We start from the raw sequence: 14,749 nt of genomic DNA, 5'->3' as shown, positions 1-14,749 counted from the left end.
GATGTGTGTGATGTCATCCATGCATGCTCAGAGGCCCTCCCGATGTGGCCGGAGCTCGTCGGGGGCTTTCCAAAACCCGGACAAGCTGCTGGGTTTTAAAGGGGAGATGTCCGGGTTTTTCCGGACATCTGGTAACCCTAATTGAAATCAGTGCTGCAGGTCCTCTAATGTAGCAGGACGAGCCAGAAATCTAGGAATGGCTAAAAAGTCTCCCTTATGGAATGGTTAACCTGATCACCCTACCCACAGGATTCAATGCTATTACTTGCTCGCAGCCAGCCCGCCATTTTCTCCTGATGTACCATATGGCTCCAGAAAAAGGAGGACAGATTGAGACATCTGGGTTTGACTTCCAATGGAAGTAAAACCATATGGTATCCCTATTAGTAACTCTCCTACATTTTTTGGGATGGTGTTCACTATTCAACCAACGAATGTTCCAGGCAGCCTCTCTGGGCATTCCAAACTTCATTTTGGCATCACCAGAGATTCTGACTACACTCCCAAGGGAATCCTGCACAGCTTCTTCCATCCCCACGGGAATCCCACGGCAACTTCTCCCATTGCTGCAGGATTCCTGCCATCCCCATTCCTGTGCAGCTCTCTAGGTCCTGGGCGACTGCCTAATCGTCCCTGATGGTTTGACCGGCCTGAAGACTCCTCAGGAAACTGAAACATCATGAGATAGAAGGCTGCGTCGTACCGTGGTTCACCATCAGATTAAAAGACAAGATCCAGAGACGAAAAGTAAAGTGTAGCAGCTCAGGTATCCATGCTGGCATCAGTATTATTTAACATATGTATTAACAATCTGGAACAGACAGCAAGGAGTGAACTGATTGAATTTGCAGATGACGCCAAAATATTCAAAGCACTTAAAACACAAGCAACCGCAGAAGGAGCAAGCCAGACTGGAGAAGTGGGCGTCTAAATAGCAGATGAAATAAAGTGGAGAAGTTCAAAGCAATGCACATCGGCAGAAACAACCCTCATTAAGAGGACGATGTTTAAAAAGCATTTTTCTGGGTGGCAACATCTGCCACTCGGATCAGCGCTGCCGAGATGGGTATGCAGCATTATCTCGAGTTTTTCAGGCTGCCTTGGAACTATCCAGATAGGGCCAGGGTGCAGGGCCGGTGCTAGAAATGCTGGGGCCCAGGGCAGACATTAAGGAGTGGCCCACAATTGTTTTTATTTATTCGATTTTTTTAGCCCGTCCTCCCAAAAGATCCCAGAACGGGTTACAATGAATATATTGGTGCATTAAAAATTATAAGTAAGATAGGTACTTAGAAATTCCCTTACTGTCCCGAAGGCTCACAATCTAACTAAAGTACCAGGAAAAATGACAATTAGAAGAGTAATAAAGAAAGAAAATAGAGATAGAGGAGAAAAATAAGAAAATAAACATACTAATAAGATTACAATGATCTAAAGGAATTTGAAAGGTTAAAAAGAGGGGAGATAAGAATAGATGCAGAGGGAGAACCGTTGAAGCAATAGAATTCTGGGGAAATTTAAATGAAATTTGAATGATAAAATAAAACAAAACAAGTGGTAAAACAATAAGTGAGATTAAAAAGTATATCATAAACTAAAAAGAAGTGAAAATAAAATCAAAACAGTCAAAACTGAAGTCCAGCTTGAACGGGCCCCCGAGCCGACCGTTGGTCCGATGGCCGGACTGCAGCCCTCCTCCGTCGGCTCTCCCCCTGCTGGAATGGGGGAGGAGCGAAGACAGTGTCGGGTGCCCCGCTGGAACGGGCCCCCGAGCTGACCGTTGGTCCGATGGCCGGACTGCAGCCCTCCTCCGTCGGCTCTCCCCTACTGGAATTGCTCTCCTCTACCCCCCTCCCTTGATTTCCCCACCCCCAAATGCCCTTCCATCCAATAGCTCGCCCTCCTCACTACTACTATGATTTCTAGAGCACTACCTGACATACGCAGCGTTGTACAGTCACAAAGAAAAAGAAGACAGTCCCTGCTCAAAAGAGCTTACAGTCTAAACAGACAAACAGGATGTCATGGATACAGTTAAGGCGAACCGTTAATCAGCTGGCTGGGGGCAGAGGGGAATGCAGGACAATCAAGCCATAGTGACATCACTGATGAGGTTGGCTCTTATTGGTGGAATGATGCATTATGACATCACAAGCTCAGCTCTGCTTCTGAAAGACACAGACTATAAAAGAATTATACATGCTGCATAAAGTTATCATTGTACATACAGTCCGAGGTTGTTTGTTTTCCAAAATATCATTTCCATTTTCTGAGTCTTTACTCTCCCTCTCTTCTTCATTTCCTTCTCTGCATCTCTCTCTGACATTCTTGTCAGCGGCGTAGTGAGGGTAGGAGGCGCCCCCCCCCCCCCCCGCTGCTTCCCTGCAACCCACGTCACACTCGTGTCTTCCCTTCCGCTGTACCTCTTTAAATCTTCACCAGCGCAAGCAATTTTGCCGGTCTGCTGCTCACACAGACACTAGCTTTCCCTCCGACGTCACTTCCTGGCCCCTCGACCAAGAAGAGATTTCTGAGAGGAGCCTGGCCTGCACAAGCAGCAGGCTGGAGAAGTTGCTCGCTCTGGCGAAGATTTAAAGAGGTACGGGGGAAGGGCGGGCACGAGTGTGACGTGGGGAGGGGTGGAGAGTTTCCGGGTGTGCCGCGAGGAGCAGCACCAGCGAAGGCTGACTGCTTACAGGAAGTGCCACTCGCGGTGAGAAGTGAAAAGTCGATCCACTTGTACCTGTTCTATGCCACTCAGGATTTTGTAGACTTCAATCATGTCTCCTCTCAGTCGTCTCTTTTCCAATCTAAAGAGCCATAACCTTTTTAGTCTTTTCTCATACGAGAGGAGTTTCATCCCCTTTATCATCTTGGTCGCTCTACCTTACCTGCTCCAGTGCAAGCTGCCCATGCAGCTGGTTGCTGGGCACATGCACTGGCTCATTGTCGTCCCCCCTCCCCCGTGGCCCTCTCAAGCCCCTCCTCATACAAACTCAGGCTATGATGATGTCAACCCATGCTCTCCCCCATCCAACCTCCAAATATTCCCAGGTTGGAGCAAGATGGGGGGGGGGAGGAGATCACCCTCCCCAAATACTCTGAAAAATAAAACTGTTTAGTACCATCTGCAGATCATTAATTTTATTATAAAATTGTACGTACAACAGAAAGTTAACATTTGGAATAAATTACATTGACAATATTTTTCATCCTCACGGTCCTCTTTTCTTTCTCTCTGTCCTCTCCTGGCTTTCTGCTTTTCATTTTATCTCCCTTCTTGCTCTTTGTTCAACCACCTCATAATCTTTGCATTCAGCCTACCATCTCCCTCACCCCTCCAACTTCCGTCTTCCTCATCAACTCTCTCACCTGTCCATCTCCTCCAGCTGCCCTCACCCTTCCATCCCCATCTCTCCCTCAATCTTCACCTCTCTACTTATCTCCCCTTTGTCTTATTAGCTCTCTCACCTTTTTCCATCTAGCTCCCACTTCTCCTTCTTCCCTCACCCTTCCTTCTCATTAATTCTCACTTGCCTATCTAGCTTCCACTTCCATCTTCTCCTGCTGCCCTCTCCATCTTTATCTCCCTCCATCTCTCCCTGTGCCCTTCATCTCATCTCCCCCTCTGAGGTATTTGATTTACTCTTATCATATCTCTCCACCCCCCCACCCCCTTTTCTCTAGGGTATCCAAACATAGATGCTTAAACCTCACGCCATAGTGTTTTTCATGCAAGGCCTTCGATAATCCGCCGGGCCGCTTCCATCTTGTCCCCCTTTTTATGAAGGTAAAGCCTTCAAAATAGACACAATATGCCAAAATTAGATCTCGCTAACGACCTCCTTTTCCTACTGGTGATAATGTCCGACAGTATTGCACTGCTGTTGTTTGAGCGATTCCCATATTAGGCTTGGAAGGATTCCTAGAGGCCTCTCAGCACTTCCCATCCCAAGGCCCAACCACAACCTGTTTCCTATAAATTACAAATTTAACCTCTCTGTGATATCTAAACAAAGTCTACTCCGACTCCCACTTAGTGGGGCGGGGAGGGGGGAGGTGCTTGTGCTCCTCAACTCCTATTCTAGAGGAGTTTGGGATTTCTAGGCCCAATTTCCTTCCCAAGATCTGGGTGGGCGACTCAGAGGTTGATGCGATACTGGGCCCATGCCTGCAAGGAGAGGCGAGAGATGTCAGGGGAAACAAGGACTGGCCAGAGAGCTCTCTATGTGCTGACACAAGCAGGGTACGGCCGCTTCCTGAGCATGCAGGGAATGCTGTGTGCGCGGCAACTGGCATGCCCCCAGCAACCTGGCATAGACTGCACTGTAGAGCGTGAGCAGCTGGGACGCAGCTTCCTGCAGGAGGAAAAAGAAAGGAGTTTAAGGTAACAGCAAGCAGCTCAAGAAATAAATTAGAAGAACACTGGGGAGGTGAGGGACCGGATGCCCAGATCAAGAGTTTGGGGTTTTGTTTTTGTTTAGTTAAAATACTAATACTATCCCCCTGTTTTATGAACGCATAGCGCGGGTTTTAGCAGCGGCAATAACTGCGTTCGTAAAAGAGGGTATATTTTTGGGCAACAACCCAGTATCTGACATTCAAATAATGTGTATACCTCACTAAAAAAGTCCTATTTTTATATTTAATTACATTTTAATATATGATTTCCATTTTTTTTATAGTCCATGTTGTTAGCAGTTTAAAAATTTCCAGTATAGGATTTGGTACCTGGGAAGTGCCTCTGGGAATTAGGTTGATAACCACAGTGTGGGCCAGCGCCGATCGAGGCTTTCCTGGTCCAGCAGCCTCGCGGCTCTCTTTTCTGTCTCTGCTCCTGTCCAGCAAAGGCGTCTCCTCTGTATCCGCTTCCTCAATTTCTGCAACCTGCGGGAGAGCGGGGCCACCCTCTGTCACACCGATCAAGAATCGCCCAAGTCTCTGGCGCATCTTTCCCTGTCCCAGAAATGATTGCAAGAATTATATTATAATTTACAATGGCCCATATTCTATTAACGGTGCCCTAACTTAAACTAAACTAAACCTTAGGTTTGTATACCGCACCATCTTCACAAGCGTAGAGCTCGGCACGGTTTACAGGGTTAGGTTGAAAAGGAGCTACAATGAAGGGTTATACGAAAGGAGCTAGGAAGATAAAGAACCAAAGAGCGGGAGGTGTTAGATTTTTGAAAAGAGCCAAGTTTTCAAGTGTTTGCGGAAGGATTGAAGGGAGCTTGAAATTCTGAGCGGGGATGTGAGGTTGTTCCAGAGTTCTGTGGTTCTAAAGGGGAGGGATGTTCCTAGTTTTCCTACGCGGGATATACCTTTTGCAGAGGGGAATGATAGTTTCAGTTTTTGGGAGGATCTAGTGGAATTAGGGTTAGAGGAGTTCCAGAAGAGAGGGATAACGGGAGGGAGGATGCCATGTAGGATCTTGAAAGCTAAACAGGCACATTTAAAGAGGACTCTGGAGTGAACTGGAAGCCAGTGAAGTTTGGACAGGAGTGGGGAGACGTGGTCGAACTTGCCTTTAGCGAAAATAAGCTTGGCCGCGGTGTTCTGGATTAGCTGAAGTCTATGGAGTTGTTTTTTTTTAGTTAGGCTTAAATAGATGGAGTTGCAATAATCCAGTCTAGAGAGGATGGTGGATTGAACAAGGACGACGAAGTGAGAATGATTAAAGTACGATCTCACTTTCCTCAGCATATGAAGACTAAAGAAGCATTTTTTTACCAAGAAGTTGAGGTGGTCCTTGAAGGAGAGAGAGGAGTCTATGATTATGCCAAGGACTTTGCTTGAAAACTCAAGCTGAAGAGTGGAGCCGGAAGATAATGGGATGGAGGTGGGTAAATGACCTAATATTGGGCCGAGCCAAAGTAGTTTTGTTTTGGACTCGTTCAATTTCATTTGTACTTAACACGTTGAGAGGCGCCCTTCCGCTGCCTAAGTTAAGAGGGAAACGTCGTTTAAAAGTTGTTTTTAACAGAGATTTCCAGGAGCCAAAAAAAAAAAAAAAAAGGCGCCAGAATCACGTCTCCAGAGGCATTCACTGGCCCCTAAAGCCACTGCAGATGTGGCTAACGCCGGAAGTAGCGCTAGGCACCAGCAGGTGTTACCGTAGGCGCGCTTCACGTCAAAAGTTAGGTGCTGGAAATGTTGGCCTTGAAAACCCTGGCCTACATTTCCAGCGTCAACCTTTGCTGGGAACGCAATTCTCTAAACGGTGGCAGGGTGGGATTGACACGTGCTTGCAAGTGATTAATCCAGCACACATTTATTAATATTTTGATATAACGACCATCACAAGTAGCTGGTCAGTTTACAATAATAAGAAATAAAAATTATAAAAACAATTAGAGATATATATAAAAAGCAAAATAAAAATGGGGGGATAAGGTCGATACAAAGACTTGATTATGAAGGGTATGAGACAAAAGGGGAGAAAAAGGAAGGGAAAGTTTTTAAATCACATTGTATACAGCTACAAAGGGGTTTAATGGAGCTAGACTGACCTACATCGCTTTTAGAAAAGTCACAGATATATCACCTAAACATTAACTACACCAAACACTAATTCCTTTTCTTTTTTTCCTAATATGCCCCCCTCTGAAATTCTAAACAAACTGTATATTGTAACTCGCTGATTGTCCAGCTGTCTTCAATGTAAACCGCCTAGAAGTCGCACGATTATGGCGGTACCTAATAGAATAAAACGCTAGGCCGCGCATGCGCACATCCTATGCGTGCGCCGGTTTTCCGTGAGCTGTAGCGACCCATAGGAAGTGCGCAGGCGCGGCTTCCGGTCTGGCCTGCTCCCTGTTGAAAGACGCAGCGGTGGCTACTCTCTCGATCCCCGCCTGCGTTCCCTCCCTTCCTGTAAGTTGGCCGTCCCCGCCGCCGTCGTTCCCTTGCGCACCAGTGCTCCATTATTGCTCTTTGCCGTCACCGCGATGTAGGGACCCGCAGGTAGGAGTGCGCATGCCCCTACAGTACTCTCTCCACTCTCTCTCTTCCTCCCCCCCCCCCTGAGTCGGATGTCGGCCGCCGCGGCTGCTGGCCGTGACGGCTGTCGGCGGCTGCAGGCCGCGGCAGCCAAACCCGGAAAGCATTTTAACATAAGTAGGGCTTGGAGTTCAGGAGGAAGGTATGGGGGGGGAGGAAAATACTGCACAGGGAAGTGGGGTGGGAGGGAAATGCTGCAACACACGGAAATGGAGGGGCAGAAAAGGGGTTGATGGACAGGGGAAGAGGTGTTGATGAACAGGGAGGGGGGGCAGAAAAATGAAGACAGGCCTACTGCTGGACAGGGGGAGCAGGAAGGAGGTGATGATGGACAGGGGGAGGTAAATCAAAGGGAGAAGGGCTTCTGCTGGATAAGGTGAGCAGTGATGGGGTGGTGGAGGACACAGGGGAGGTAAAAGGAAGGGAAAATGGACAGGGGGGAGCAGGCAAGGGGTGGTAGTGGACAGCCAAGGAAAAAATAAAAAAAGACAGACAAATACAGAAAGCGGCTAAGGAGAGAGAAAAAAAAATAAAGACAGACACACACACATATATAATGTAACGGGCTATAAGACTATTAGAAGAATAAAGTTATTATTATTATTATTATTACTAGCTGAAAGTAGATGGTTCAGCCTGATTTTAAAAAAAGTTCCTTCAAATTGCTCAAGGCAGATTTGCATATAATGGAGATGACAGGCATACAAATCTATCTCATGCCATATTCATTAGGGAAATCCTGAAAACCTAACTGGCAGGTGGTTCCCAAGACAGGTTTAAGAACCACTAAGCTAGAGGGCTCAGGGATCCAGGTCCCAGGCTACCTGTGCACAAGGGACCCTACTGGGTGATCCAAGGTCCAAATTTTTAAATCCGCTTCTTCCTCAGATTGGTAATCGGAAGTGAAAACTTCATCTCCGGGGTGGAATAAAGTTTCAGTGTTTAAACAGAAGTAAAAATGTTTTAGCATTTTGAGTTCCTTCTGCCGCTTTACATGTCATCTCATATGAGGCTCATTTGCATGCATTAGCTGGAAGATACCTTATCATTAATTACTAGAGGATGATATGGGGGACAAATTTATCCCTGTGGGATCTCAATATCCCCATCCCATCCCCGTGAGTTCTGTCCCTGCCCCATTCCTGCAAGCTCTGCCCTAACTGCACAAGCCTCAAACACTTATGATTTTTAAGCATTCAAAGCTTGTGCAGATGAGGACAGAGCTTGCTGGAATGGGGCAGGAAAAGGGACAGAATTTGGGGGGCCAGGAGGGGGATAGAGAGATCCTCTAGGGACAGGGAAAATTTGTCCCCCTTGTCATTCTCTATTAGTTACCCTCATCGTTCTTGCAGTTCTGGGCACTAAATATTTTTCCTTGTACATCATTTTGGTGTGTAAAAGAATGAACAGTGCAGTTTATTATATCAGCCTGCAGATGGCGCACCTCCACTCCCTATCTCTTTCATGCACACAAAGTAGCTTGGTTCATTTACCTGCAGGGGATTCTGGGAGCCTGGACTCCCCTCCAGCAGCTGGGTCAGTCTTTGCAGACAGTCCCCCACATCAAAAAAGCAGAAGGTGAGCTGGGGAGGAAAGGACTCAAGAGAAAATACTGTAAAGCATACAATGAGACCACACGGATGAACGAGACCACATGGATCAGGGCTGCCCAAGTCCGGTCCTCGAGATCTACTGGCAGGCCAGGTTTTCAGGATATCCACAATGAACATGCATGAGAGAGATTTGCCTGCACTGCCATCTTGGTATGCAAATCTCTCTCATGCATATTCATTGTGGATATCCTGAAAACCTGGCCTGCCAGTAGATCTCGAGGACCGGACTAGGGCAGCCCTGACATGGATGAACACAAACGCACGCAAGCGCGCCTCACCCCCATCCCACCAAGCTGCACCTCCAAAGGATACTTGCAGGCGCCCTGTGCATTTCTCCATGTAGTCCGACAGTCCCACCAGCAGCCGGTGACTATGCAGCTTTTCGTTGGCTTTCATCAGGCGCACATCACTGTTCACAACGATCTGCACAGGGGGGGTGGAAGGTCAATGATCAGGGCTCAGGGGCAAGGAGGACATGCACAAGACCGCAGGAGCCCCATTGCTTACCCAATCGCGACTTCGCCAGAGGAGCAGAGCGACAACGCCAGCAAGGATAACAGCCGCTGCGCCGAACCCCAAGCAGGACAGGATGAGATATTCCTCGATGAAAGAGCGCAGAAAGAGATGAAAGGTTGAGAAAAGAGCGCACCAGGCCAGGACATAGAGTGCCTAAAACAGGGGAAGCGGAGAAACCAAAGAGAAAGAGAGAGATCAGGGCAGGACAGATAAGGAGTCTCCCTCGTCAGCATCGTAGGAAATGTAAACACAAGTTACTGCAGAGTTAACACTGGGGCACAAAGCACAGCACTGGGTTGAGAACTGAAGGTTATCCTGTGATGAGTGATGGGGGGGGGGGGGGTGAGGGGTAAAACGCGGATCTCACGGATCTAAATCCGCATGTCCTTAAAAACCTGAGGTCCATGCCACTTGTAGTCTCTGGCTCTGACAGCCCTCTGTGACATTTAGCTCTGACGGATCCTAGTGAACTCGGGGGGGCGGATAATTGGAATGGGCAGACTTGGTGGGCTATAGCCCTTTTCTGCCGTCATTTTCTATGTTTCTATGTAATGCGTTTCCCCTCCCTATGCTGAGACTAGCGGCAAAACTTTTGTCCTGAGGTCCGTGCGACTTTTAGTCTTAGCAAAGGGAGGGAGAAATATTAGGATCCACCAGCGCTAAAGTGTCATAGAGGTCTGTCAGAGCCATAATCTATGCGGAGACTAAAAGTGGCACGGACCTCAGATTTTTAAGGATGTGCAGTTCAGATCCGAGAGGTCAGTGAGGTCAGATGCACTGCAGACCTTTGCATACATTTTTTTTTTTTTTTTTTTTTTTTAAACCCAGCTATTTGCCATCCAGGGGCCTCTCAGATTTGGCACGGAGGGAGAGCTCTGGAGGAAGGGACGATCGGGCTAATTAACAAAAGCCACGGTGCACCTCCTCCCTCCTTAGCCATTAGGGAAGGCAGAGCCGGGGGCCTGAGCTGAGCGTGCGGGGAAAGCGGTGGAATAAGCTAAAAGGCGGACCTGTCAATAAACGGCAAAAGATTTTTAAGGACGTGTGGTTTGAGATCTGCGAGGTCCATAAGGTCCACGTTTTACCCCTTCCCTGATGGAGGGGTTGGAGCAGTGGCGTAGCAAGGGTAAGAGGTGCCCCTTCCCCGCCCTCATCTCAGTCCCCCCGCTCCTTCCCTGATCCCCCCACTACACACACGTGCACCCTTCACTACCCCATTTCCCCCCCCCCCCCCATTTTTCTATACCGTTCTCCCAGAAGCATTCAGAATGGTTTCACATCAATCTATTCAGGTGCACAAGCATTTTCCCCTGTCCCTGCAGGCTCATAATCTATCTAATGTACCTGGGGTAAGGGGGGATTAGGTGACTTGCCCAGGGTCACAAGGAGCAGCGTGGGTTTGAACCCACAACCACAGGGTGCTGAGGCTGTAGCTTTAACCACTGCGCCACTCTAGAAATCAAAATGTATTAGAAGTGAGCCAAGTAAAGGAGAATCAAGCCCCTGTGACATCACTGATGAGGTTGGCTCTTATTGGTAGAATGAGGCATTATGACATCACAATGCTAGTTATCCAGAGCCTGAAGCTTTTCACACAATTTATTTATTCAATTTTCTATACCATTCTCCCAGGGGAGCTCAGAACGGTTTATATGAAATTATTCAGGTACTCAAGCATTTTCCCTGTCTGTCCCAGTGGGCTCACATTCTATCTAATGTACCTGGGGTAAGGGGGGATTAAGTGACTTGCCCAGGGTCACAAGGAGTAGTGTGGATTTGAACCCACAACCCCAGGGTGCTGAGGTTGTAGCTTTAACCACTGCGCCACTCTAGAAATCAAAATGTATTAGAAGTGAGCCAAGTAAAGGAGAATCAAGCTACTGTGACATCATTGATGAGGTTGGCTCTTATTGGTGGAATGAGGCATTATGATGTCACAATACCAGCTCTGATTTTCAGAGGCTGAAACTTTTCACACTATTTATTTATTCAATTTTCTATACCGTTTTCCCAGGGGAGCTCAGAATGGTTTACATTAATTTATTCAGGTACTCAAGCATTTTTCCCTGTCTGTCCTGTGGGCTCACAATCTATCCAGTGTACCCGGGGCAATGGGGGGGATTAAGTGTCTTGCCCAGGGTCACAAGGAGCAGCATGGGTTTGAACCCACAACCCCAGGGTGTCGGGGCTGTAGCTTTAACCACTGCGCCACACTCTCCCCATACCTGTGGTTCACCACTGCGAGGAACAAGAAGTTCAGCGTGCTCCTCGCGACCCCATTGCTTCTCCCTCTGACATCACTTCCAATGTGCGGCACCCAGAAGCGACTTTAGTGGGGGGGGGGAGAGACAATGCGGTCGCGAGGAGCACGATGAAGTTGTTTCTCACGGCGGTGAACAACTAGAGGTAAAGGGGAAGGGAAGGGGGGCGCACGCGTGGGGAGGGGAGGAGGCGGAGTGCCGGCACCCCCACCAACATGGCATCTGGGGCGGCCTGCCCTCCCCCCCCCCCCCCCCATTACTCCACTGGGTTGGAGGAGAGTTCAGTGTGGCAAAGATACGGCAAGGGTTGGATCTGAGCGAGTTAAGTCAGATGGGTGTAGTAGTCTTGTTTGGCAATTGAAAGAGCAGACTGGAAGGAGGTCAGGAGGAATCTGAAATGAAGTCAACGCAAGTGTAGGACTTGAGCCAAAGACAATCAGCAGTCCTGGCTCAGGAATCCAAGTAACTGAAGGTTCCTTTGTGTCCCGTCTCCGTGTGAAAATTCCCTCGGGGGTCTTCCAAGGTCACAGCTTATTGCAGTTTACGCTCATGTACTGCAGAGTGACACTGGAGCAGAAAGCTCAGGATGTGTTTTCTCTTGCTGTCTCATGCTCAGAAATGGGCCTGTCCTCCAAACGGTTAGCTCGAGGACAGCTGGAGCACTGATGGCTGTTTGAGGAAGACCATCAAACTGACAAGTCCTTGAAATGATTTCAAATATATCAGAGAACCAGATCAGTCACAGAGTCCACTGGAGAATAAACCCACCGCACTGAGTTTATTTCAGAGGTCCGAGACGGGTATCAGACAACCCAACCAACCACTTCGGTTAGAGGGAAATATATTCTTCATATACCCCACGGAACCTCCTCCTCCGTATTTACTCTTTTTTATTTATTTTTATTTATGTTTAAATTAATCTTTTTATCTTGTCATAGTATATCTTGTCATGGTATTGCGAATTAATTTATTGATTTATTCAGCATTCATGCTGCCAGTGCTACATAAAGTTATACAAATAATTGTATTGTCATCGCCTGGAAATGTCCAGCCATCTTCTAATGTAATCCGCTTAGAACCGCAAGGCACAAGCGGAATAGAAATCACTAATGTAATGTAATGTAATGTAATAAGTTTGTACTTAGCTTTCAGCTGTAAATATTCCCCTGAACGCCGACGCGTTTCGATTCCTTTATCAAGGCGGCATAGGGAAAGCTGAAACCCAAATGAAAAGATATTAGCACTCTCCACACAAGGACTACGCTAAAAATTCAATAAAAATTCAATAAAAAGCATAGCCTTCCCATTAAGTGAATACCTTACCTAGTCAAGTACACTACACACAACCGTAAAGCTGGCCAAAAGACAAGCTCCGGCGTGAGAACTCTGAACTTAAAAACCCCCCCAAAGCTGACGTCATTTCCGGGGAGGGACAAATACTCTCTCAATTAACTTATCATACTGGAAAAGCAGAATTTAGACAAGGATTTAAAGGGACAGAAATATCGAAGAAGTTAAAGGTCTGATTGAGCTAACCAATCAGACGTTTCATTCAACCCTTTAGGTGACATCGTGTCTAGGATGAACATCCAACGGAATTCACAGCGATTTAATCTCCGGGTAATGTTCCCACCCTCCCACCCTACAATAATGCGATCTAAAACACGCCACTTCAAATCTTTTAAAGTGTGGCCACAGTTCAACCAATGTCGAACTAACGGAGAGGATTCATTACGAGTGTACACTCTAGATTTATGTTCAGTGAGACGTACCCATATAGAACGGGTCGTTCTGCCTACATACAACTTTGGGCAGGGACACTGAATTACATAGATAACATTATCAGAGCTACAGGGAGACATTCAAGATTAAACATAATACGTCCTGTAGCTCTGATAATGTTATCTATGTATGGCCAGCTTTACGGTTGTGTGTAGTGTACTTGACTAGGTAAGGTATTCACTTAATGGGAAGGCTATGCTTTTTATTGAATTTTTATTGAATTTTTAGCGTAGTCCTTGTTTGGAGAGTGCTAATATCTTTTCATTTGGGTTTCAGCTTTCCCTATGCCGCCTTGATAAAGGAATCGAAACGCGTCGGCGTTCAGGGGAATATTTACAGCTGAAAGCTAAGTACAAACTTATGTAGCACTGGCAGCATGAATGCTGAATAAATCAATAAATTAATTCGCAATACTATGACAAGATAAAAAGATTAATTTAAACATAAATAAAAATAAATAAAAAAGAGTAAATACGGAGGAGGAGGTTCCGTGGGGTATATGAAGAATATATTTCCCTCTAACCGAAGTGGTTGGTTGGGTTGTCTGATACCCGTCTCGGACCTCTGAAATAAACTCAGTGCGGTGGGTTTATTCTCCAGTGGACTCTGTGACTGATCTGGTTCTCTGATATGTTTGAGGAAGAGGCACCAGGGAAAGGAATAAGTGCTGCAAGTGTTAGTTTGAGAGAAAGACGAGACTTACAGGAGGTAGGATCATGAGGAACCTGGAGGAGTTAAAGCAGAGAAACCGTCTGACTTCCGGAGGGTCCAGAACCTGACGTAAGGGTAACTCATAATCCTCCACTGGGACCTGGGGAGGGGGATGAAGAACAGGTGGTTATAAAGCCGTGATCTCAAACTCAAACCCTTTGCAGGGCCACATTTTGGATTTGTCGGTACTTGGAGGGCCTCAGAAAAAAAATAGTTAATGTCTTATTAAAGAAATGACAATTTTGCATGAGGTAAAAGCTGAATTGTCCTTAGCTGAAATCTGTTGTCCCTGGATTGACTATGGAGAAGTCCCCGTGTGTGGCTGGGTCAGAGGTCAAGGAACAAGGCCCTACTCACCTGCAGTCCATTCAGAGCAAAGGCCGGGCCACAGGCTCCATAATCAAATCCCGGACCCCAGCAGGAGACCCCAGTGCTTAGCGTCAGGATCACACGTCCATTGTACAAGGAAGCCCGCCGGTCTGGGAGGCACCTGGCCTGCTCGGCACCCTCAAGATCTACAATACAAAAACAGTGAGAGAGAGAGAGTAGAGAATTGTGGAAGCTGAAATCCACTCAGCCAGCACCAAGATACCACGACGGCACATCAGGGACGATACCACAGTGCCAGCTGACAACACAGCACCGACACTGCACTGTCAGAGTGAGACACTTGTGCCCTGGGGCTTATTCCTGGTAACAAAACTGAAAATATTCTTCCATTGACTCCACCCCTCATCCTGTCTCCTTTGACTTGTACTAGAGAATGACACAGGAACAGAATATGTTCCCGTCCCCGCGGATAACCATTCCGTGTCATTCTTTAGTGTCCATCTCAACCTCAGTCCTTCTACACCAGCATTCTTC

The 14,749-nt window shown here is 47.1% G+C and overlaps 1 protein-coding gene across 2 annotated transcripts in view; it reads right to left on the bottom strand.

Annotated features, from left to right (window-relative positions):
* Positions 1–3,129: 3,129 nt before the first annotated feature.
* The window catches only part of TMEM268 (transmembrane protein 268), an 18,917-nt gene continuing 7,297 nt past the window's right edge, over positions 3,130–14,749 (bottom strand). For both annotated transcript variants that reach the window (XM_033915294.1, XM_033915295.1), the window contains exons 3-9: positions 14,243–14,400; positions 13,878–13,985; positions 9,123–9,284; positions 8,928–9,038; positions 8,496–8,585; positions 4,732–4,956; positions 3,130–4,358 (exon numbers count right to left, since the gene is read on the bottom strand). In XM_033915294.1, the coding sequence (XP_033771185.1) occupies positions 4,194–4,358; positions 4,732–4,956; positions 8,496–8,585; positions 8,928–9,038; positions 9,123–9,284; positions 13,878–13,985; positions 14,243–14,400 (1,019 nt within the window). In that variant the 3' untranslated portion in view covers positions 3,130–4,193. The remainder of the gene's footprint in view (positions 4,359–4,731; positions 4,957–8,495; positions 8,586–8,927; positions 9,039–9,122; positions 9,285–13,877; positions 13,986–14,242; positions 14,401–14,749) is intronic.

The sequence above is a fragment of the Geotrypetes seraphini genome, chromosome 12, assembly GCF_902459505.1.
Source record: "Geotrypetes seraphini chromosome 12, aGeoSer1.1, whole genome shotgun sequence".
NCBI lineage: Eukaryota > Metazoa > Chordata > Amphibia > Gymnophiona > Dermophiidae > Geotrypetes > Geotrypetes seraphini.
Note: the sequence above shows the minus strand (reverse complement) of the source record. Positions and strands in the feature narration are given on the sequence as shown.